Consider the following 23983-nt stretch of genomic DNA (forward strand, 5'->3'; position numbering starts at 1 on the left):
TTCACAATTAGAGCTTCCTGTTGCAAATTTTACAAGATTTCATAGTTTGATCATATCCGGTATGAATTGCAATTAATCTCGTTGTGTTGCTTCCTTCTCTTCCATTTGAGGACCATCTACTATTTTTTCCTACTCTATTTTAAGATGCTCAATTGCAAGCCTTACAATGTAAATTCTTTATTTAGTATTAATTCGTGCCATCATTTTCGTGGAGGTATATATCATCATCAGATTGCTGTCTAAATCTAAGCTGAGACTGGTAGAACTTAGGAATAAATAGACCCTCAGATGGGTAACATTAAAATTTAATTTTTGAAGACTTATATGGAGAAACACATACATCAGAGTAATGGGATTAAGTGCCCATTCTCATATTCTGTAGAACAAGTAGTATTTCTCATATTTTATGCTGTAGCTAGGTTGTTGATGCAAACTTTTTAATTCCAATAAGACCTTAGACGACAGTATAGTGATTTTACATGGAGCCAAACATTGCTATCCTGCCATTTGATGCATGGGGGTTTTGGGTTTTAATCATTATTGAGCGAATCTGGTATTGGTGATGCTGCCTAGTTTTAAATTCACATGTTATAGAATATTGTTTGTCCATGTTGCTGTCTAAAATACTAGTAAAATAATAGTTCAAATGCAGATTTTTGTTTGATAATTTAACTGGTGCTGTAACTTAAGAAAATATCAGTTGATGGTATCCATGCTCTCGGGCTTTGTTGATTAATGAATTGCATGTATATATTTTGCTAGAGGTAGTTTTGGTTTGTTTGTATGCATATTTAGTTGTAGGCAGTAGACTACATTATCCTTGGAAATAAATATGTTATATATAGTTATAGGATTCCATTTTTATTTGAGCACTTATTTTTTAACTAAAGCTATTAGATTTGAATTGTCTTTTGAAATCTGCTGCAGGTATCAGCTCATACTTCTGCTGGAAAAACTGTTGTGGCTCTTTATGCTATAGCCATGTCGTTAAGAGATAAACAACGAGTTATTTACACTTCTCCAATCAAGGCACTTAGCAACCAAAAGTTCAGGGAATTCAGTGAGGAGTTCTCAGATGTTGGTCTGATGACTGGTGATATCACAATTGCACCAAATGCATCTTGCCTGGTATTTGTATATGTATTTATGTAGCTGCATATACTGCAAATTTAGGGATTTGTTTGAAGTTTTGGATGCACAAAATTGGAATGTCGATATGGAAGAGTCATTGAGATGTGTTAATGAGTGGCTTTACTTCAGGTAATGACAACGGAGATCTTACGGAGCATGCAATACAGGGGTTCTGAGATTATGCGTGAAGTGGCTTGGATAATTTTTGATGAAGTGCATTACATGCGTGATAGAGAAAGGGGTGTGGTCTGGGAAGAAAGCATTGTTATGGCTCCAAAAAATTCCAGATTTGTGTTTCTCTCTGCAACTGTGCCAAATGCAAAGGAGTTTGCTGATTGGGTTGCAAAGGTACTTCTCTGCCCATTTTCATAAATATAATCCTTGTCTATATTTGTATTCAACAGGTTAACAGTTGTGCTTGTTAGAGAACCAAGCAAGGCCCTTAAACTTCATGTCAAGAATTTGATTTGGATTGCATTATTTTTGCTGCATATTCACATATTACCTCACAACTCTAAAATGGATGTATTAGTTCATTATCTAGCATGGTGGATTTTCATTTTTACAGTTTTTCTGTCATGTTTGAGTAAACGAAGGTTTAGTTGCACAGGTACGAAACAAAATGACTGTTGTCTTGATGGTTTGTTGCTGCAGGTACATCAGCAGCCATGCCACATTGTTTATACAGATTTTCGACCTACACCTTTGCAGCATTATCTCTTTCCCTCTGGTGGAGATGGCTTGTTCCTAGTGGTAGATGAGCAAGGCACTTTCAGGGAAGACAGCTTTCAGAAAGCAGTGAATGCTCTTGGTGATAATGGAAACAAGAAAACTGGAAATTGGCAAAAGGGAATGAATGCAGGTAAATCTGGCGACGAAAGTGACATTTTCAAGATTGTTAAAATGATAATGCAACGGCAGTACGATCCAGTTATTGTATTCAGTTTCAGCAAGAGGGATTGTGAAATTCTGGCCATGCAGGTATGGTGGTTTCCATTAATTTCAATTCCAAGCACACATAGTATGTGGAGAAGAAACTGCAAAATGTATTCATTTTACCTAAATTTTGTCAGCTAACATAATACACATCCTAATTGAGATTTACTGTATTTAATATAATTAATAAAATCTTTGCTCAATAGAACAAAATCCATTTTTTTTAGTTTTGATTGTTATTGTATGAATTTGATTCCATCATCACGTAAGAGATTAGTATTTAGGACTACTGTGATACCATTCCCATGGTGTAGAGTGTGTTGCTTTGAGTTTGTTTTAGCCAGGGAATTGTATTTCATGAAAAGTAGATTGTTTGCAGATGCCTTTTAGTGTGTACCAGGTTTGAAAGGTTTGTCATTCATGAGTGTTAAGACTCTAAATCTCACCTTTGTTTGGTCCAATCAACTGCATGTGCTTACAGCAGTGGGTTGTGTAAATTATTACCAGAGGTTTACTAGAGGCTAAATGCTGAGACTGTTTCTGGTTTTAGTTATAAGAGAATCTTATTACCAGAGGTTTACTAGAGGCTAAATGCTGAGACTGTTTCTAAATGCTGAGACTGTTTCTGGTTTTAGTTATAAGAGAGTCTTACATTAATACAACTAATTATTAAGAGGTGGTCTGAGAATGAGTATTTTGGGGACATATGATTGTTAATGATAAGAGGTGCTTTGGTAATGACTATATATTGACATATGACTATCATTTAGTATACAAGCAGACTGGTATACCATTTTAAGTCCAAAAGATATCTTTGTTTGACATAAAATGTTGACAGACAGAAAAAGTAGTGGTAAACATCTGGAGTCTCAAACTTGTTTTGGTGTGGTGAGCAGAGGGGAACACTTTTTGGGGGAAATTATCTTAATTTATTCCTGATATTGGTTGGCAGAAAATGTTTGGCTTAGCAGATGAACTTCATTTAGCATAGTGGTGTTTATTTAATTATTTAATAATCGAGATTTATTAGTCATGGATGTATTACAAGAGTTAACTGTGAAAGTGATTTGTGAGCACATTTGCCAAAAATAATGTCCATTTTAGTTTACTGCTCAAGGCAGTCACAGCTAGAGGGTCCCAAGAAGGACTGTCCAAGTTTGCACCTTCCAAACAAATGCTCACAAGCAGAAAGAAACACAACAAATAACACCAGATCTATCCTTCGAAAAAACCCCAGCAAAGGAAAAGTCTATCCACCAAAGATCTCAAGTTTTTATCAATTTCACAACCTCAGTTACAGTTTCCCACAACAGCTTTCCTCACATTCATAAACATACAGCAACCTCCACAGTTGCTGCATAGGCTACAATATAACACTAAGAGATCCTTACATGATCGTCTTTCTTGCTTGACTTAACATCATGCTTCATTTCCTGATAGTGAAACTCGATCCAAAGGGATTTTGGATCTAATACATTCTGATGTTTGTGGGCCTATGTCAGTGGCATCAATGAATGGTGCATCCTATTATGTCACCTTGATTGATGATTTCTCCAAGAAGACCTGGATCTACTTCATGAAGACCAAAGACGAGGCCTTCACTCTATTCAAGGAGTTCAAAGCTCAAGTGGAGAATCTGGTAGGGAAGAAGATCAAGGTGTTGAGATCAGACAATGGGGTGAGTATACCTCAAATGAGTTCAGAGATTTCTGCAAGGATGTAAAAATCAAGAGGGAGAAGACAATTGCCTACAATCCGCAACAAAATGGGGTTGTAGAGAGGAAGAACAGATCTATCATCAATTCTGTAAAGGCCATGATCCATGATCCATGATCAGAGTTTGCCATTGTTTCTATGGGCAGAAGCATGCAACACAGCCGTATATTTACAAAACAGGAGCCCCCACAAGGTTTTAGAGGACAAGACCCCAGAGGAGGCATTGCCTAGGATCAAACCGGAAATAGGACATCTTAGGATTTTTGGTTGTCTAGTTTATATTCATGTGCCTGTAGAGAAGAGGACACAATTGGAGCCCTTAGGTGAGAAGGGCATTCTTGTGGGATATAGTGAAGAGTCAAAAGCCTACAGGTTCTTTATACCAACACAACAAAGGACAGTTGTGAGTAGGCATGTCAAGTTTGAAGAAAACTTGGTCTCCAAGAAATCTCATGATCTAGTGATAGTTGTAGAGGATATTTTGCAAGAGGATTCAAAAGGTGAGAAGAGTTCACAAACCTCTAGTACAAAGGGCCAAACTTCAAGAGAGGGACAATTAAATCCTTCTGAATTAGTTAGGAGGCTCAGATGGTTTGAGCAGACCTTGAGAGATGTTCGGGAATATGTTGAGGCTCCCAGAACCACATTTAGGGAGAGTAAGCCTCCACAGAAGTTCTTGATGTATACGACCTTGATAACCAACATCATAGACTTAGAGCCTTCCAGCTTTGGGGAAGCAGCTAGTCAACAGGTGTGGAGAGATGCCATGGTGGAGGAGCATAACTCCATCATGAAGAATGATGTTTTGGTATGTGTGCAAAGACCAGTGGGGAAGTCATTAGTGACTTCTAGATGGTTGTTCAAAATCAAACATGCGGCAAATGGCAATGTGGAGAAGTATAAAGCAAGATTTGTGGCCAAAGGATTCTCTCAGAAAGAGGGAGTAGACTATGAGAAGACCTTTGCTCCTGTTGCTAGATATTCTTCTATTCGAGCTGTTATATTCATTGCTTTAGAGTTAGGGTGGAGGATTCACCAAATCGATGTGAAGACAACATTAGAAGTATATATAGAGCAACCACAGGGGTTTGAGGTACATGACAGAGAGTCGCATGTATGCAGGCTTAAGAAAGCCTTGTATGGACTCAAACAAGCTTTGCGAGCATGGTACTCTAGGATCGACAACTATTTGCAGAGCATGGGTTTTACCAAGAGTGAGATAGATTCCAACCTATACTCGTTGGATTTGAGATCCTCATCTTGGTGCTCTATGTGGATGACTTAATTCTTACAAGGGCAGAGAAGTTGATCGCTGAGTGCAAATCAGATTTGGTAACAGAATTTGAGATGGACATTGGGTTGATGCATTACTTTCTAGGACTTGAGATTTGGCAAAGATCGAGAAAGATCTTTCTTGGACAAGGGAAGTATACATTGCAGATCCTTAAGAGATTCAAGATGGAGAACAGTAGATCAATGGCTACTCCAATGGTAACCAACTTGAAGAAGATTGATTCTTCCAAGTCAGAATTGGTAGATTCTAGACAATATATGCAATTAATTGGCTCATTGATGTATCTCATCAGCACTCAACCAGACATTTGTTTTGCTGTAAACATCTTGAGTCAGTATATGGTAGAGCCAAAGCAGGTTCATTGGATTGCAGCAAAGCATCTGCTCAGATATTTGTAGGGCACAGTGGAGTATGGTTTGCAATCCCTCTGTGGAGATGGGGGAAAGTTGCAAGGGTATTTTGATTCAGATTGGGCAGGGAGTGATACAAATCGGAAGAGTACTTCAGGGTGTTGTTTCAGTTTAGGGTCAGCCATGATTTCCTGGTTCAGTAGGAAGCAAACCTCAGTAGCACTCAGTTCAGCTGAAGCTGAGTACATGGCAGCCAGTTTGGCAAGTTGTGAAGCAATTTGGCTTCGTAAGTTGTTTACAAGTTTATTTTCAGAATTCGGAGCCTACTTGATTAATTGTGACAATCAAAGTTGCATAAAACTCTTAGAGAATCCAGTGTTTCATGATAGCTCAAAACACATTGAGATCAGATATCATTTCATCAGAGACAAGGTCTTGAAGGGAGCAATTAAGCTTCAGTATATTTTGACGGATGAACAAGTTGCAAACATACTCACCAAACCCTTGGTAAAGGGGAAGTTTGTTTTCTTTCGACACAAGCTTGGAGTGGTGGTGAATACCTTCCTCGCTAAGAGGGAGTGTTGATAATTGTAGCTCATAAAGGTAAGTTAGAAGTAGACTTCAAGTAGGACTCTACTTTATAGAAGTATACTTAAGTAGGACTCTACTTTAAGGAAGTAGACTTCAAGTAGGTCTCTACTTTTCCCAATTGCTATATAAAAGGAAGCTACGGGTTAAATAGAAAATAATCTTTCTCAAGAAGGACATTGAGAGAGACAGAGAGAATCAGAGAAGAGACTTCTGATTTTCAGCAGGGCAGAAAGAAGAAAGTTTACAACAATTAACAACAAAGGAGAAGGTAGCAATACCAAGTATACTCCAAGTTTTCTGTTTTGTTCGTAACTTGTTTTAGAGCCATTTTCCCATGTACTGGGGGCTCTTGTAAGTTCTGAAGTTATTTTGAATGATGAACTGATTGAAGAGCATATGAACTGTGTTTTGCTTTTCTAAGTTTTTTGCTGCTTTATTTCGTTAAATAAATCTAGTTGTGTAAATCTAGATCTGATCTATTTACCTAGACACTGGATGTAAGAAATTAACATGCCATACTCACCTCTTAGTTCTCGCTTACTTTCTACCACCTCACTGTAGCTCCACAACTTTACCTAGTCTTCTTGGCTTGCTTCCATATGTCTTGAAATCTCATATTTGTACCCTTCTCTAGCTTCACAAATAATCCATAGCAGCCTCAAGATAGTGCAAAGCCTGAAGCGACATGAAGTATGTTGCTGGTCTAATATAACAAAATTATGAATTTCCATGGCCTAGTGGTGGATAATCCCTGCATTGTTCATTGCAGACTTCTCCTGTGGCTTACACAGCCCTTTGGAATCAATATTCTTAGTCACAAACTGTAATATCACCAACTCAAGCCATGAGGCTTGACTATGCCTTGGCTGTCCTTTCCTTGGATTACCCAACAGGAAGAGGGCTCAGAGCATCATTGTTTCAGTGTTAGAATCTTTGGCTTCCTCTCGATTCTACCCACCCGTATTGGCAAATTTTGTGTTGTGCATTTAGATGACACCTCTGTCTACAACAAGACCAGGGAGAGCCACATAGCCTATTTGTAGACAATTTCAGAGATCCTTGTTAACATTGTCAACTTTAATAATTAATCTAAGATGAATCCTTCCTTTTGGAAAACCTCCCTTATTCATGAGAAGTTCAAAGAAATTTCTTGGGGGTTTGAAATTCAATAGGAAGTTCGTTGATAACTACTCCCACGTTGTTGCCCAATTCACCAACTCCTCAATTTGAATGGTATAAGTTTGACTTTGACTTAAAGGGCCCCACCAAAGCTTCTAATTGTTTTTAAAAAGAGGTTCTTTGCTTGACTCTGGTGCTTGCTTTCACTTACAACAATTTGAACTCGAGATGGACACTTCCCAGAATGCCATAGGCTCAATACATCAAGCCTCTAGTTGCTCTAAATAACTTTATTGATTTACTTTTGTTTGGTGCTTGTTTTTGAACTTTGAGATCAAACCGCCCCGATTTAGAGGGGTTACATCGAGTTGTTTAGAGTTCTTGTCAGAAGCTATTCTTAATTTAGCACGTATGACAAGTTCTTTGTGGTGTTTGGACAATTCTATTTGTAAAGAAGTCTTTATGACCCGTATCTCCTTTAAATCTTAATTCTTACTCTAATTTTCAAGAACTTCAACTTGAAGTTAGCATCCTACATTTGTGAGTTTTATTTTAGTGACCAAGCATAATAGGCTATAATATACAAAGCTAGAATTTTTCTTTCTTTGTTGAGTGCTTAGCATCTTGGATGCTCGTTGAGCAACATACAACAAATGAAGTGGTGCTTATAATAAAATTTCCATTCTTTTGCGGTTGTTTGATGTTTTGCAGTATCCTGTTCTAATTAATTTGACACTATTTGTTGACTATAGTCTTAGGAACTGAATGTTTTACCTATTCATTCATGACAGAAGGTTTGGTTTGCAAAAGACCTAGCAACATGATTAATACTGCTTCAATTGGTCTTGTAAGCAAAATCTAGTTGGCGATAACATACAATAGTGATCTTTCTGTAGTCAATGAGTTTATTTGGGTTGTAACGCATGCTCTAAGATAATGTTTCACAGGCCCTCAAACTAGTTCAGTAAGCATATTTGGAGCAAAACTTATTACAAATCATTCTTCTCAAATACTTTTCATTATCATTTTGGAAGCTCATTGTTATTAGTGGCATCTTTGATTTTTAAATTAAGCGCAATGAGATTTCAATGTTTTATCTAGCTTCACATCTATCACCAAATTCAAAACAAGTGTTGGTATAATTAAGACATTTTAACTTGGTTAATTCACACCTAGGTACTAATTACACTTTGGTCAAGTTTACTTCGGGAATTATGTAGTAGCTGGAGCTAGAGTGATGAGAATTGCAGCGATTCACACAATTCAGTGGTTTGGTTCAAGCCTGACAATTTTTTGCTGTGTAACCAACGCCTGGGTCAAAAACCTGAAGCACTTGGTGCGGGTGCGTCACACGCCCGAATACCCCTGTTGGCCCAAAATGCGTTGCCGCACTGGTCGAGCACCCGGGTGGTTCACGGGTGCTCCCAGAGTGCTCCTAGGGTGCTCGTGGGGTGCGGCTGGCTGAATGGCCTAAAAAGTTAATTTTTTTTTTTTTTCTGTTCTTTTTTAATTTGTTTTTTATGCATGCTTAGAGAGCACTTGGGATGATTCCATTATCATTATTGTCATTTTGTCATTTTGTTGATTGTACTCACTTTGATATGGCTACGATACATTATTTCATTTCACTATTTCATGCTACTCGGCTCATTGTCACCATGAGCATCTTTATGATATATCATATATGATATTCATATTTGAACAAAGAATTTTGAATCTTGCATCTTGAACTGAGTTGATTTGTTAAATGGTCATTGGTAATGGTTATGAAGTTTCAAGTTTGAACTTCTGGTTTGTGAATCACATTTCTATTTTCTCAATTCAACTATATTTGGTATGTTATATAATATATAATATATAATATATTGAAGTATCATTTCATAATTAGCATTTTCAGTCATATATATTATATATATACTATGCAATCACCTCCCCCCCTCCCCCCCCCTTTTGCACCCCCACCGTCCCCTGCCATCCCCAAATTGAGGCCCTTTTTTTTCTGCATATGAAACTTGTCCCAACATCCAATTGCATTGCCGCACCACTGCGTCGGGGTAACACTGATTTTTTGTGAATCGGTGAATCAAATCGATGATTTCTTGGCATGAATCACCATGAATCGACTGGAAAAATCGGGCAGCCCAATTGGGCAACTTAAAAATATAAAAAATAACAACCTTTTTAATGATTTTTTTTCACATTTCTCTTTCTTATAACCCTAAAAGGCCTTTATTTGTTGAGTATGACAAATAGAGAGGAATAGTGAGAGATACACTTGAGCTAGAGCTTGAGCAAATAGACTTGTCTTTTTATTTTGTTTATAGATAGACATACGTTACATGGATCTTCATTTTACATACATTTATGATTTGACAACATTTATAATTCTATATATCTATGTCATATGAGCCTATGTTTTCTATTTACTTCAGCTACAAATTACAATTTACATTTTATGTATGTGATGGATTTATTATTTATGTTCTTTGTTTATGTATATTATCTTCTATTTGGTGATGTTATAGTGTTTTTAAGTTATATTCAATAATTGGTGCATGAAATAAGTTCTAAATTGTTAATATCTCTAAATTTCAAGGGTTTATTCACTTTGCTGATTCATAGCCGATTCCTATCTAATTTACGAGTCGAGTAGGCTTTGTCAATTCTGAGCCGATTTCTAGTTTTGGTTCTTTGTCAGTATTTCCACTTTATGTGGAATTATCATTTTATCATATCCACTTATAGTAATGGACTTTTCCACCTTAGGTGGGTGATCCAACTATTAGGTTCTTATCACTTTATCAGTCTCCACCTTTCTTGCACATGTTTCATATACTTTATCAGAAATTGGAGGATGGTCCACCTTTGGTGGACATGTGATTCTATGTTGTGTGGGTGATAAGTTGTCTCTTGATTATCACGTAATGGGACAATCAGAGTTGTCGTTATCCTATTCACACCTTTGCACTGACCTTGGCTATATAAGCAAGGGGTCTCCTTTGTAATGATCATTCATCCAATTCAAGTTGATTCTAGTTAAGTCAATCTATTTCGTTTGAAACCATTCCAGTTAATTCAAGTTGATTTCATTTGAGTCAATCCATTATTGTATTGCATTTTTGGTGAGGATACAGTTTATTCTTATCATATGATTTATCTCTTGTTGTTGTGCTTTCCATTACCTCTAGATCTTGAGTGCCATTGGAGAGATTTAATGGAATATTTTGGTGAATTTTTTTTTGGATTGGATGGGGTGGGGTGGGGGTACCTTTTGTGGCTTTCTGTTGCAGGGCAAAATTGGTGCTTGCTTGTGCAAATCAAAGGTTGACATCACATTGAGAAGGTCCAAAACCTCCAATATTGACATTTGTTTCATCCTGATCAGACATTGAAGGGCAAATCTATAGCCACTTGAAGTTTGGAGGTGTGACAATAACTGAGGTGTCATAATTATGCAGGAGATTTTCAAACAACAATATCTCAGCCATCCAAACTTTTTTTGAGCTGCTCTACACTGTGATGCAAGTTATTTCTGATTTCAGCATCAGATTTTTTCAGAAAATTGCATTAACTTGTTTTTGCAATTTCCAAAGCTTCGTTTGGGTTCATACAGAGTCCTTTTCAATTTTTTTGAAAGTGGAGGACTATTTCTGTATTGTACAAAGGTGCTATCAATTTATAGTGATTCTGATGAGAATTGTACATTCAAAACTCGTCTTACTTTTACAATTGTAGCCCGTAGACCTTAGTTTGGTCTTTTGCATAGTGTTCTAAGTCTATTATAGTTTGATTGTGGCAATTGTAATCATTGAAATGGGAAGTCCATGAAATAAAATTAAAATGAAATAATTTTTCCTTTATTTTTTAAATTATTTTTTAAAGTAACAAATGTTTTAGAAACTTATTATAAGTTTTCAAAAACAAGTTGCAAGGAAATATGCACATTGGGAACAAATTTGCCCCGCTAATACTTGTTGCAACGATCCATCTTCCAATAGGAAGCTAGTAGGGGTTAGATACTCCTATGTTTTCTTGGGACATTAGTTCAATCAGAGGGCATCATTTGAAATCATTTGCAGCACATCCTTTGGTGGGATCATCATTAGTTGCTAGCTTTGCATCTTTGTCATGGCATTGTTGTATTCTCTTGCATGAGCTATGTTGTACACACATTTATATAAAATGCCATCCTTCTTGTACTTTGTCATTGATGACACATGTGATGCCATCCTTTTGTATTTAGTAGGTTAGGAAGTGTCTTTTGAGACTTGGTGCATGGCTCCAGAAGAGACTTAGAATTTACCAGTTTGCTGTTGACGATGCAAGGCTCTAGAGGAGACTTAGAACGTACCAATTTGCCATTACCGAGTATTCAATTGATGCTTAAGCAGGTGTATCCATGCCTAATATTTATCATATCGTAGTGGGTGATTGATCATCAACATCGGTACCTATTTTTGTAACACTTTGATATTCTTGGTGCAACATTGGTTCTATTTCTTCCAATGGAGTAGTGTTGATTGTCATCTTGGACCATCTTTGTAGGAGATTCGAATTGAGGGGGAGCTTCATAGTCTTTTCGCTTCTCTCTTATGGGGGGACTTTTTCCTTAAATGAGGTTTTGTTCTTCTCATACATCATCAAGACAACTATGTGTTTCTATCTCTCTTTTGGTGAGGAGTTTTGTCCTATGGGTTTTCTCTTTTTCTTTGCTCATGAGAGATTTTATTTGCATTTGTACACAGGAATAGCCTAGTAGCAGGGACCCATCTTGCATTATTAGCTTTTGTACATTCTCCCTAAGTCACATGTAAAGGTGGTGTTGGTGTAATTAAGGAATTCTACCTTGGTTAATTCACACATAGGTACTAATCACACGTAAGTACTAATCACACGTAAGTAGGGAATTATATAGGAGTAGTTGGAACATTTCAACTTTGTGTGGAATTATCATTTATCATATCTGCTTATAGTGGATGGCCTTTTCCACCTTAGGTCGGCGATCCACCTTTTGTGCTCTTATCACCTAATCACTCTCCACCTTTGTTTTACATGTTGCACATACTTTATTAGACATTAGAGGATGTTCCAACTTTGGTGGATATGTGATTCCACCTTGGGGGGCTGATAAGTTGTTTTTTAATTATCATGAAATGGGATGCCACTTGTCATTGTCCCATTCACTCCTTTGCACTCACCTTGGCTATATTAGCAAGGCTTTTCCGTTGTAATGATAATTCACCCAATTCAAGTTAATTCCAATTGAGTCATTCTATTCCATTCCAAAACATTCCCGTTAATTCAAGTTGATTTTGGTTGAGTCAATCCTTTATTGTATTGCATTGTTGGTGAAAATACAGTTTAATCTTATCATATTATTTCTCTCTGTTGTCGTGCTTTCCGTTGCCTCTAAATCTGGGGTGGCTACCTTCATAGCCAAATCTTACAAGAAGCAATGCATACTTCATTCCCTTATGCAAAAATTGGACAAGTTTTGTATCTATCAGGGTACTCTCTTATAGACCAAGGTTAATCCTGGACTTTTCATAATTATGTTGGATACCTCATTTTTTGAGGTGATGGCATTTTCTTTCATTTGGAGAAGGAAGTGGTTTGAGAACAAACAACATCACGGTCTATGAGTCTTACACCTTCCTCCAAGTAGTTGTGGGCTTTGCTGTTCACTAAAATCTTTCAGCATAGCTTGGCATTTGTTATTGTCTCAAATGGATACAGGTTACATTTTAGGATCCATCTCAGTTCGAGGAGGTTTTCATCACTCATCCTTCGGCTACCATTCCAAATTTTTAACATTTTTTGGCTGAGAACTGTTCTCTTGATACATGAACTTGTACTGGTTGAATTGTCTCAAATGGATGCAGGTTACATTTTAGGATCCATCTCAGTTCGAGGAGGTTGTCATCACTCATCCTTCGGCTACCATTCCAAATTTTTAACATTTTTTGGCTGAGAACTGTTCTCCCGATACATGAACTTGTACTGGTTGAATTGTCTCAAATGGATACAGGTTACATTTTAGGATCCATCTCAGTTCGAGGAGGTTTTCATCACTCATCCTTCGGCTACCATTCCAAATTTTTAACATTTTTTGGCTGAGAACTGTTCTCCGGATACATGAACTTGTACTGGATTAATTGTCTCAAATGGATACAGGTTACATTTTAGGATCCATCTCAGTTCGAGGAGGTTCTCATCACTCATCCTTCGGCTACCATTCCAAATTTTTAACATTTTTTGGCTGAGAACTGTTCTCCTGATACATGAACTTGTACTGGTTGAACGAAGCAAATTACTAGCTATGGGGTTGTCTACAAAAGCACCTCCTTCATACTATAAGCTGAGTGGTTTGTCTGAGACAGCTTTGCAGAGAAATTTTTGCAACACATGTAGAAGTTGGTGAGAGCTGCTAGTCAGCATCACCAACGTTTACTCAGCAGGGAGGAAATGAAAATAATGTTTCTTGTAGCTCTTCTTGTATACTTAACTTCTTTGTCCTAAATATCCTATATGGGCGCTTGTTGTACTTTGCTGGAGCCTTATGGCCTGCATGAACTTAAACTTAGGTGGATTGTAAATGCTTGATTCTGAGGCAGTTAGTATATGGTTGGCATTAGCAGGTCAGTCCACATTCTCAACCTTCTTAATTTAAATTAGTAAAAATGATTGTGTAGCATCAAGTGCCTAATTCACTCTTCGTGCTCTGCATTTTCATATGCATCCTCTGGGTTTTCTTAGTAGGATTATATCAAATATATATAAAATGGAAGTCAGACAGTTCATCCAGTCCTGAAATTATGGAAGACTTAAAAAAAGCTTTCACTTCAAAATCTCAATGCTATGATTTCACCAACAATATCTTACTGAGAGAAGATCTAACTTAAACACATGCTAGAATTCTTTGATGTAAAAGAGGTACCACAGTTACCAGAATGTATGAGTTCTGTATTCTTCCAGTTTAGTATAAAATGCAACAAATGGCCTAAGCAACTTTACAGGTATCAGAGGTTATTTTCTCAGTATTCTTTATATGGCAGTACTGTAAAAATTCTATTTTATGGAGTGTGAAAATAATTGTATGATCTATTTCTTGTTTTGTAAAAGTCGGGAAGATGATTGGACTACATTGATATTTTTATGCAATTGGAAACAAATTCGTTGTTCACTAACACCTGCTTTAACTCCCCTTGCACTGAGGAATAGAAGAATCTGAAATTCCTACTGTATTTCTCATGCGATAGTGGCAGAGGAACTGTTGCTATAAAAAATAAGGATTGGTTGTTTATAAATAACTTCTTGGGTAAGGTTGCTTATGGGATTCGTGTTCGTGACTGATAGGAAATCTGAAGATTAATGAAAAAGATGTCCATCATGGTAACGTTTGTGCTTACTGAGTGTTTATTAATGAGGACAGACATGAGTATGCATGGATAAAATTATTATGATCCATATCCTAGGGGTCACCTTCAATTATATAACAAAACAAACTGGTGCAAACAAGTGAACTGTTTCTGAATTCCCCATTCCTTGGAATATATATGCTAACTGGCATGTCATTCTATTTACAGTCCGGACTATCTTTTCTTGTTACTACTTTTGGTAAGGGGAACCGAAGAAATATAGTTTTTACCGTTTTTTTGCAGGTAGAGCATTTTGTTAATGTTGTTGTCTGTGCTATTCTTGCTTTTTTATGTTAAGATTTACTCAGTTGGACAGATGTGAACCAACTGATTTTTATTTCATTATTTCATTTCTAATTGCTTGTAATTTTGTTTTCAGATGGCAAAGTTGGATTTGAATGTTGAAGATGAGAAAAAGCTTGTGGATACCATCTTCTCTAGTGCCATGGATTCACTTTCAGATGATGACAAGAAACTCCCACAAGTGAGTATTACCTACACAACTTTTATCAGGTGATGGTGATATGTATAACAAACTACCAGCAACTGTCGGAGGATGTATTTGGAAAAGATAGTCTATAATTTTTGATTGACATGACTCTCAAATTTGGATTACATAAATAGCTCAAAATATAAATTTTTGGCATTCCTAAACAGGAGAAGCACTAGACAGAAGCTTTATCTGTTGTACATCGAGGTTTCATATGATATTTTGTGCCTGACATGTAAATCTGATAATTAATTCCTGTTTTGCCTATAGAATATAACAACCACGATTAATACAAAGTCTGCGTGGGAGGGCTCAATTTATTGAATTTTTGGCATTGCATTTTGCAAAGTGATATCAAGGACAAGAAGAAACTTTTTAATGCATGTTTTCTGAAATACTTGATTAAGCATCTCTTCTTTAGACTTCTTATTTGGAAGATTATCTGTATGTGCTATAGGCCTACATTTAATCTGTAAGTAACTGACTGTGAGGGCTTATAACATTGATAGTAGGAATTTTCATCCTTCAGAAAGATGAGAAAGTTCTAAATGATTGGTGCTTTGGGATCGGCTGAAAATTTTCATCGCAAATGGAGCCTTGTTCTAGTTGGGACTTTCAGGGGATTGGTAATCATCATTTGGAGTAATACTCCTGTCACATTATAGTTTTTCTGGTAATAAAATAAAAAGGGACTAGTTAGGGCCCCAATTCTTCGATAACTAACTGGTGTGCTCAAAACATTTTTCACCTGGATTCTAGGCAGAACAAATTCTCTTTTAAGTTTTAACCTCTATGCGCACACACCCCTGCACACCCACACCTGACTAAAATGGAGTTGTACACTCAAGAATCAGGCTTGTTCGACTGGCATCACTCCTAAGAAAAGAAGCTATGCAATTTTTTTTTTTGTATACTTCAACCCTAGCAAGATGGAGTCAGTCTGTTCAGAATGAGACTTATATAAGGGTTTATTCTACTAGCAGTTAAGACAACTGAGCTGTTTACCCAGGTGTACTGTGCATTCCAAGTGGTTTAGAATCTTTGATGCTGTTTAGGAATCAGATCAAATTAGAAAGCAATGAAGTCTGTCAGCACCATGAGATTATGACTGAACCTCTTAAGAATACCAACTTGCTAAGACTGAAACCACTACTGAAACTGATGGATTAGAACTTGCTGAGGGACATGGAGCATAATGATTCTAAGCCACTTGTAATTACAGAAAGACAAACAGACAAATGAAGAATTTCACACTGGATTCTTGGTTACTGAGAACTTGAGTTTTTTAGTGACTATATGTTTTTTAATCTGTGTTTTTTTTTTTGGTTGCTCAAAATTTTGTAATATATATTTCTCCAGTTTTAGCTCTGAGCCATTTGGTTGTCTCAATGATGTATTTTTGTTTGCATTTTATTGTAGGTTTCACGTATTTTACCCTTACTCCGGCGAGGTATAGGAGTGCATCATTCTGGTCTGCTTCCTATTCTCAAGGAAGTGATTGAGATACTCTTTCAAGAAGGACTAATCAAGGTTTGTGCTACAGTGTTCTGTCCTTTTTTTAATATTTTATACATTCCTCACCTCAATAAACTATTGACATATTCATAAGCAGCAGAAGTGTATGATTTTTTTTTGCAAATAGTGCTGAATTTTGGTGTCTGTAGAAAATTCATACTATTTAATAATGATGTCCCTAATAAAAATCTATATTTGCTTCCTTTGCTTCATAGTGGAATCTGATTAGCTGTTTAGAAGGCGAGTTGCCAATAGTTATTGAGAGAATTATCGAGTCATTTTGCATGTATCAGCATATGTATTTATCCCTATTGTGATTTTTTTTCTTCTGAAATCCAGCAAATTATGCTGACAGAACACAAGCGGTGTTCTAATCATCCAATATTTAACTTGCTGAATATTTAATGTTGCTCTATGGAAGGAAAATATTCTCCCAATAACATTCTAGGTAATTAAGGTTGAAGGATAAGCATAGCGAATGTATTTCTTTTTTGAACCTTTCGCAATTTCTATTCTTTACTCATTGCCCAAGTTACAAAATATTGAGGTATCCTTGTTGTATCCATATCCAGATATGTAGACTGACGTAGCAACATTTGTGGAGGATTTGTATAGGCAGTATTAGAGGTCATATTCCAGCACATGGAAAACTAATGAATTTAGAGTCTTGTAGTTGCACTTTTGGCTTCCTCAGAGGCTATTGCAGTGGAATTTGATGCATCAGGCACCAATATAACAACTTCCTGATGCAGAAAATGAATTTACCTTATTGCTTGGCATGTTAATAAATAAATAAATAATAATGCTAGCCTAGTAATTTTCTCCTTTTAAGTCAATAAAGGAGATAAGTTGATAATTAAATATATAGGTGAAAAAGCTACCGTTGTGGTTCATAAGAACTTAATTGTTCATGTGCAATTGTTAATGGGGGACACTTGAGTTACAATTTTATCTTCCTAGGACATTTTACATGGTGGTGAACATTTTTATGAGAAGCAAATAATATAATTGCCTAAGTCGCTAAAAATCAGAGAATTAAGGATATGATCACAGCTTTTTGGTCTTAGGGTCTTTTATAAAGATGCAGCAGTGGGAATTGGAATTCATTATGAATCACATTGAGTTCTGTTTCTCTATGCAAGGAAATCAAATAATAGAATTGCCCAAGTCACCAAAAATCAGCGAATTAAGGATATGATCACAGCTTTTTGGTCTTAGGGTCTTTTATAAAGATGCATTGATGTGAATTGGAATTCATTGTGAATCACATTGAGTTCTGTTTCTCTATGCAAGGAAATCAAATAGATAGCTTTTTCAGGACACAAACCCTGAGAGCTGAGAACTCCACGCTTGGATGCAACCCCAGGCATGGTTCTGCTTTTTTGTTCATTGGTAAGGTACAGAGGTGGTTGCACCAGGAAGCTCGATCAGAATTGAATCCTAATTTGAGCAGAATCATATTGATCATCTCCAAAATATCAGAACGCCTATTTCAAAATACAATTGTCAAGAAGAAATCACAGCTTTGTGCAACCACAAAGATCACAGTGCATGAAGACACCATAGATAATAAAATTGCAGGTCTGCAACTGCGATAGCCTTTCTCATCAAGTGCTTAGGTTAGTGATTGATAGTTTCCATCTTGGAATAATCATTTGCAATCTCTGAATGTGTAACTTTATTTCCTGATTTTAATAAAGGGTTTATTACTATTGATTGTCAATGCATCTATTTTCCATTTGTATTTCTTGGCTTTTTGATGTAACAAGTCGAACTCTTATTGCTATGAGACAAGTTAATCTAAGAAAGTAATACGTATTGCCATCGTTCAAAAATCCTTATTGGCAACTAATCGCAAAGGGCAAAAAAATATATCAGGAAATATCAGAGACAAATCAACAACTTATTAGGAAATATAGAGAACTTTTAAAATTGCTTAAATTTAATTAGAAATGCATTATTTTTGCAAAATTCAATGAGGAGATGCATCTTATGAGTTAGTAAATGAGTAAACAAACCAAACACGCTGAGTCTAGATATATATAAATGCAAATAGGGTACAAAATCACATCTTCATATGAAATGCTGATGGCTAGTAGCTATAGTCTGAATCAAGTTTGAACTCTGTAGCAAACTAAATTAAAAAATTGTCTTTGTAAAACTATAAGCAAATACAAGTACAATATCAAAATAGTCTACATCTTCCTCTTCCCCTTCCCAACAACTCGAGTAAAAATTGGATTGGTAGGGGGTCTAGTCCTAGGAGTCCATTGTGGCTGTGGTTGTGCCTCCTTTTGCACAACTAGTTGTGACTTGACCTCCATCCAGATTTTAGATTGTGCTGACATTGACAATGAATCCTTGTCATTGTCCTCATCCTCCTGAATGTAATCCAATCCCACTGTGAGTCCACCCTCCTCCATAGCCTGCCTCTCCAAATTGTAGATGCCATCCTTTGTGAATAATGGAGGCTGCTCCTGTGATGTCCAATCACAATACAGATCTCTGTCATCCAAATCAAGTGGACTAGTTGGTGTTCGCTCCACCTTTCTTACACACAATTGAAGGTTATATTGCACAAAGATAAGGTCATTAAGGTGTTTCTGTGCTAACTCGTTCCTCTTCTTCATGTGAATGGCTCAAACAGCTTCAGTTGCACTCACAATTATCATGAACTACAAGGTTGACATAAGATTTAGAGGGCAGTCTTTGCAGATTTGGGGCATTTCCACCCCACTTTCACTACCAAATGTTTGCAAAAAAAAATATATCAAGAGTTAGAAAGCAAAGTGATAACATATTTTAGTAACTTAGTTTTTATCTACTTATCATGCATGTGAAAGACTCCAAAAATCCAAATATTATGCTTCATGTTTGAGTGGTTCTTCCTATCTTTGCCTAGTATGAGGAGAATAGCTTGCTCATAGGATTTTGATACACTTCCATCTTGGACATAATGATGTCTCTCATCTTAACCTTAGGTACCATCCTTTGCATGCATTTAGTGAGGCCCTCCATGATCTGTGCATTGAGATATAAGTAGGATATAGAGAAGCAAAATGAGGGTTGAGGAAGTACCCAGCTACATGAATGGGTTGGCGGAGCCGATAATTTCCCATATGGGGTCAAATTTGAGGCTGCCCCTTGTAGTAATTTTTGATAGTCTCTTTGGCCTTATCCATGGCCTTGTAAAGATATTGCATTGGGGTTTGGTCCCCATATACCATGCGAAGAACTCTAACCTAGGGTTCTGACACCTACAACTGAAAAGTAGAAAAAGATTATCATTAATCATTAGAGACTAATGTTACAAATGAATAATGAAAGACTTGATTTTTGAATACAAAAAGATTAGAAGTTAAAATATTCAACTTTTGAAGTTTTCAAGTTACCTTCACAATTTCTGTAGCACTTAATGCAAACTAGTTGTCATACACAATGTATGCAACACTTTCTCCATCAGGGTTCTTTGAATAACTTGAGTCTAACTATGCTTGACTCACAAACATTTGCTTCAAAGCGGTCAACGGAGTACTAATACTTTGCAACATTAAGAAAATTGTTACAAACCTTGTGACTCCCACTCTAGCCAATTCTTTCGCTTGGGTGTGTTCTCTCATCAAGTGGAGGACCCAAGGGTGATTGTAGATGCATTTTCTTGTATTTCTTTCATCCTCTACAACCGATCTTATCTAATCTAATTTTTTAATGTCCTCAAAAAGAAGGCCAAGGACATGTGCTGCACAAGGAGACCAAAAAAGTATACAATATATTTCTTGGAGGATCCTACTTGTTGCATTGTCGATTATTAGTTGCACCGCATTATCAATCCCCATCTCCATCACAACTTGCTCTAACAATAGAGCCAAAGTTTCAGATGTCTTTACCTTGTCAAAAGGCATCCGAGGATTTCAAAAAACACCTGATTCTTGCAAGAAACTAAAAAATTGATGACGATATGATTTTTTTGATCTGTCCATCCATTTGAAATATTGGTGCAACCAAATTGTTTCTATTGTAATTTTTATTCTTCTACCATATCTTTGGTCCTAGAAATTGCATCTTTGAGCAACCTACACGTATGGAGTAAAATTAATGTTAAGTACACAACTTTGATTTAAAAAATAACTTACATTTAACAAAAATAAGTAAAACTGTAAAACATTTAAAAATTAAAACAAGTGAACTAATCTCACACTCAAGTCTGCAAGATATGACACCTTGTAGCCCTTTCTTGCAACAGTAATTCTTGTCACAAAATTTAGCCAATAGGGATTTGCTGCAAGCCTGCAACATTGAAGGGGAAGTTGTTGAAATACCAGAAATTGACACATTGAATGTCAACTCGCTGACGCACATCGCTATTCCACCCAGTTTCCTCCACTGATGGTTGTGCTCTAGGTGTGTTTTTGTGCAGCAAAAACCTATCTATAGAAGATGATTGTGGCATCGATGATGGTGGTTTATTAGAACCAGAAAAAGTGATGGCCAAAGCGTAGTGGATTTGCGGATACATGGGCCACTAAGAGAGCACACTATTCCCTCATGTGTTGCTTCCTCTTCTTAAAGATTGACTGGGATACTTGGTCACAACCTACATTATTTCATTATGATCTTTATTTTAACAAAATCCAAATTAATAGTGGTGAATAACGATTCTTATAAAGGAGACATAACAGGATACCTTGAGATTTCAGAAATGGTTGCACTTATGGCTAATTTTGCCCTTTACCTTATATTTTTTTCTCTTGTTGGGCAATGAGCAAGGCATTCATCTCTCTCATTTTTACTTCTGTGATGTAGCCACAAACCCTTGTGCCATGCTTTTTGATCCCTCCAAGGTGGTATTTCAAATGAGATATGCCTCCACTAATTATTTTTTCTTATTTTATGCATATCACAGTATTATATTAAGTCCTTTACAACAATATTTTCAAGAGTTATCTCTAGCCCCTTTAGGATGTGTGCCTACATGCCCAAATGGACTTGCATCTAATGGGGTATTGACAGACCTTGCAGCTGACCCAGTTGTGGAGGCATCCATATTTGCCATTTTAATGAAATGTCAAACTACACATACAAATTGAAGGCACAAATTGATATACTATATTTTAAAGAAGAAATTTATCAAACAAACTAAATTAGTTAAAACTTCAAATAATTTTGAACATAGTTGAAACTTGAAAGAAAAAACAAAGAAACTGTTAGGGTTTTGAATGTTTAAAAAAAAAAAAGAAATAATTGAGAAATCTATGATTTTTTTGCAAAAATTGCTAAAAAATGGTGTTAGATTATGCTCATTATGCTCTAACACAATTTAGAGTACATTGGAATTGCTATTATAGAGTTTGTATACACTTAGATACAACAAAGACAAGACAAAATGATTCAAACAAAAAGAAAAGAATTTTGAAAACTTGTGAATCCAAAATCACTTGAAAAATCTTTTCAAATCTGCTTCAAGTCCACAACAAATTGCTCGAAAACGCTGCAAATCACATTTTTCTCCTCTAAACGCTTTTTCCCCTCTCCAAATGCCAATTCGCGAACAAGGAATATATGAAATGACTCTTGTTGGGCTGTCAGTCCCTATAAGCAGACTCAACTGATATTTTGGCTAAATATCGTTGATATTTTGGTGATAAATACATGTTTTTTTTGGCTATATATTTGGAAAATATCGGCTATAAGTAATGCACGATAAAGTTATGCGTTTTCTTGCGGCACTCAATTTATCACGACAAGTTTACTTAGCTGCGATATATTAGTGCTATTTTAGTCTATGCATATTAAAACAAGTTTCATTAAATCTAAGGAAAGAATATTTCAGTGATATCAGAGTTACAAATCCTATCAGGCCATTGCTTTTAGCAATGTATGACAAAGATTTTAGTTGCATGTCAGTTTAGAATAGTGGGACACCAGCACTTGGGTATGTCAGGACAATGCTTTAGGAGAGGGGAAAAATGGCCTCAATATTGGGATGACAAGGAGTAGGAGGCAGGGGGTGCTGTATACTATACATATAGAACTTGAAATGCTAGTTATGAAATGATGCTTTAGTAACATACCAATTTGGAATACGTGAACAGAAAAATTGCAACATGAACCAAAACCTATGTCACAAGGTTCAAGTTCGAATTCAAGTTCGACAACAATAAAATTCGGATGAAATTCGACTAGGACAAAATGTTCGGAAAAAAAATTGTCATTAAATTTGTCTTATATTAATTTTATTTAAAAATATAAATTATTTATCTTTAAAATAAAAAAAATTATGTTAAACATAAATATAAATAAATAAATTTTAAAAGTCATTTATATTATAATATTTTAAAACTTATATAAAATATTCTTAATATAATAATTAATATATTAAATTATATACTAAAATTAATATATTATAATTTAGATATTTAAAATATTAAACTTATATATATATATAATAAAACATAAATTGAATAACAAATATTTTATAATTAAAAATAAAATTTAAATGTTTAAATTTATATTTTAGTATATGTATGAAACATCAAATCTAAATGATTTAATAAAAAAATTATTGAAAGGACAATTTGAAGGAAAAGAAGGCTTTAAAATAAATGGAAATGTTAAAACTTAAAAACTAAATCTAATATTTATATTAAAAATGCAGCTGAGTGTTAATTCACAAATCTACGCGTTAAGCTATTTGCATTTCATAAGGTTTTACCTAGTCGGAGTACATGGTTTTCTCCCAATCATATTTACCACGGAAAAATTCGTTTTTGTCAGGGGTGGATTCATTCATACTGACTGCTTGACCTTGAAAAGCGGTGACAAAAACATTCGCAGATGAACCGATTTGCATCGCTCAACCTGGAAAAGCCCTTGTAAATGCGTTTTCAATATATTTTATTTCAAAAAAAAACTTTATGGCCTTTACATGTACGAATATGGGGCAAATTTGAACAATTTTTTGGTAGGGTTTTTAAGTTTGCCGAATTTTGAACTTCATGGCTGAAATACGGCGAACCCTGTGACTTAGACCAAAACCATTGAACATTCAACATAGTAACATAGTACATATCCAATAGTAACATTCAAAAATCAAAACTCAAATAGAATTCTATGCACCTTAGAGTGGTAAGACCACAAAAATCTTACACCAGAAGCAAGTCAAGGCAACAAGTAGAAGAAGCTGAGGATAATCCCATTGTTGAAGAAACGAGTGAGAGGAGAGCAGAAAGTCTACCGAGGGATATGAATAATCAGCTTATTATTTTTTTGACCACCTTTGCCTAATAACAATAACAATTTTTACAACAATTTCAGGATTGTATAATCCCATACTAGATCAAGAAGGTCAAGCAATGAGTAGATCAGAAGTGGTGTTGGGCATGGAAATCAAGATAGAACAGCCTCTAATGCTGATCGGACAACA

At 35.8% G+C, this 23983-nt stretch overlaps 1 protein-coding gene across 1 annotated transcript in view; it reads left to right on the forward strand.

The window, feature by feature from the left end:
* Positions 1–23983, forward strand: part of MTR4 (RNA helicase, ATP-dependent, SK12/DOB1 protein) — a 134978-nt gene that overhangs the window by 28796 nt on the left and 82199 nt on the right. Inside the window, exons 2-6 of the mRNA XM_089820382.1 lie at positions 928–1128; positions 1261–1479; positions 1786–2112; positions 14935–15039; positions 16465–16575. Coding sequence (XP_089676508.1) covers positions 928–1128; positions 1261–1479; positions 1786–2112; positions 14935–15039; positions 16465–16575 — 963 coding nt within the window. The remainder of the gene's footprint in view (positions 1–927; positions 1129–1260; positions 1480–1785; positions 2113–14934; positions 15040–16464; positions 16576–23983) is intronic.

Source organism: Cupressus sempervirens, chromosome 3 (assembly GCF_028749045.1).
Source record: "Cupressus sempervirens isolate cs-2001-9-10 chromosome 3, ASM2874904v1, whole genome shotgun sequence".
Lineage (NCBI taxonomy): Eukaryota > Viridiplantae > Streptophyta > Pinopsida > Cupressales > Cupressaceae > Cupressus > Cupressus sempervirens.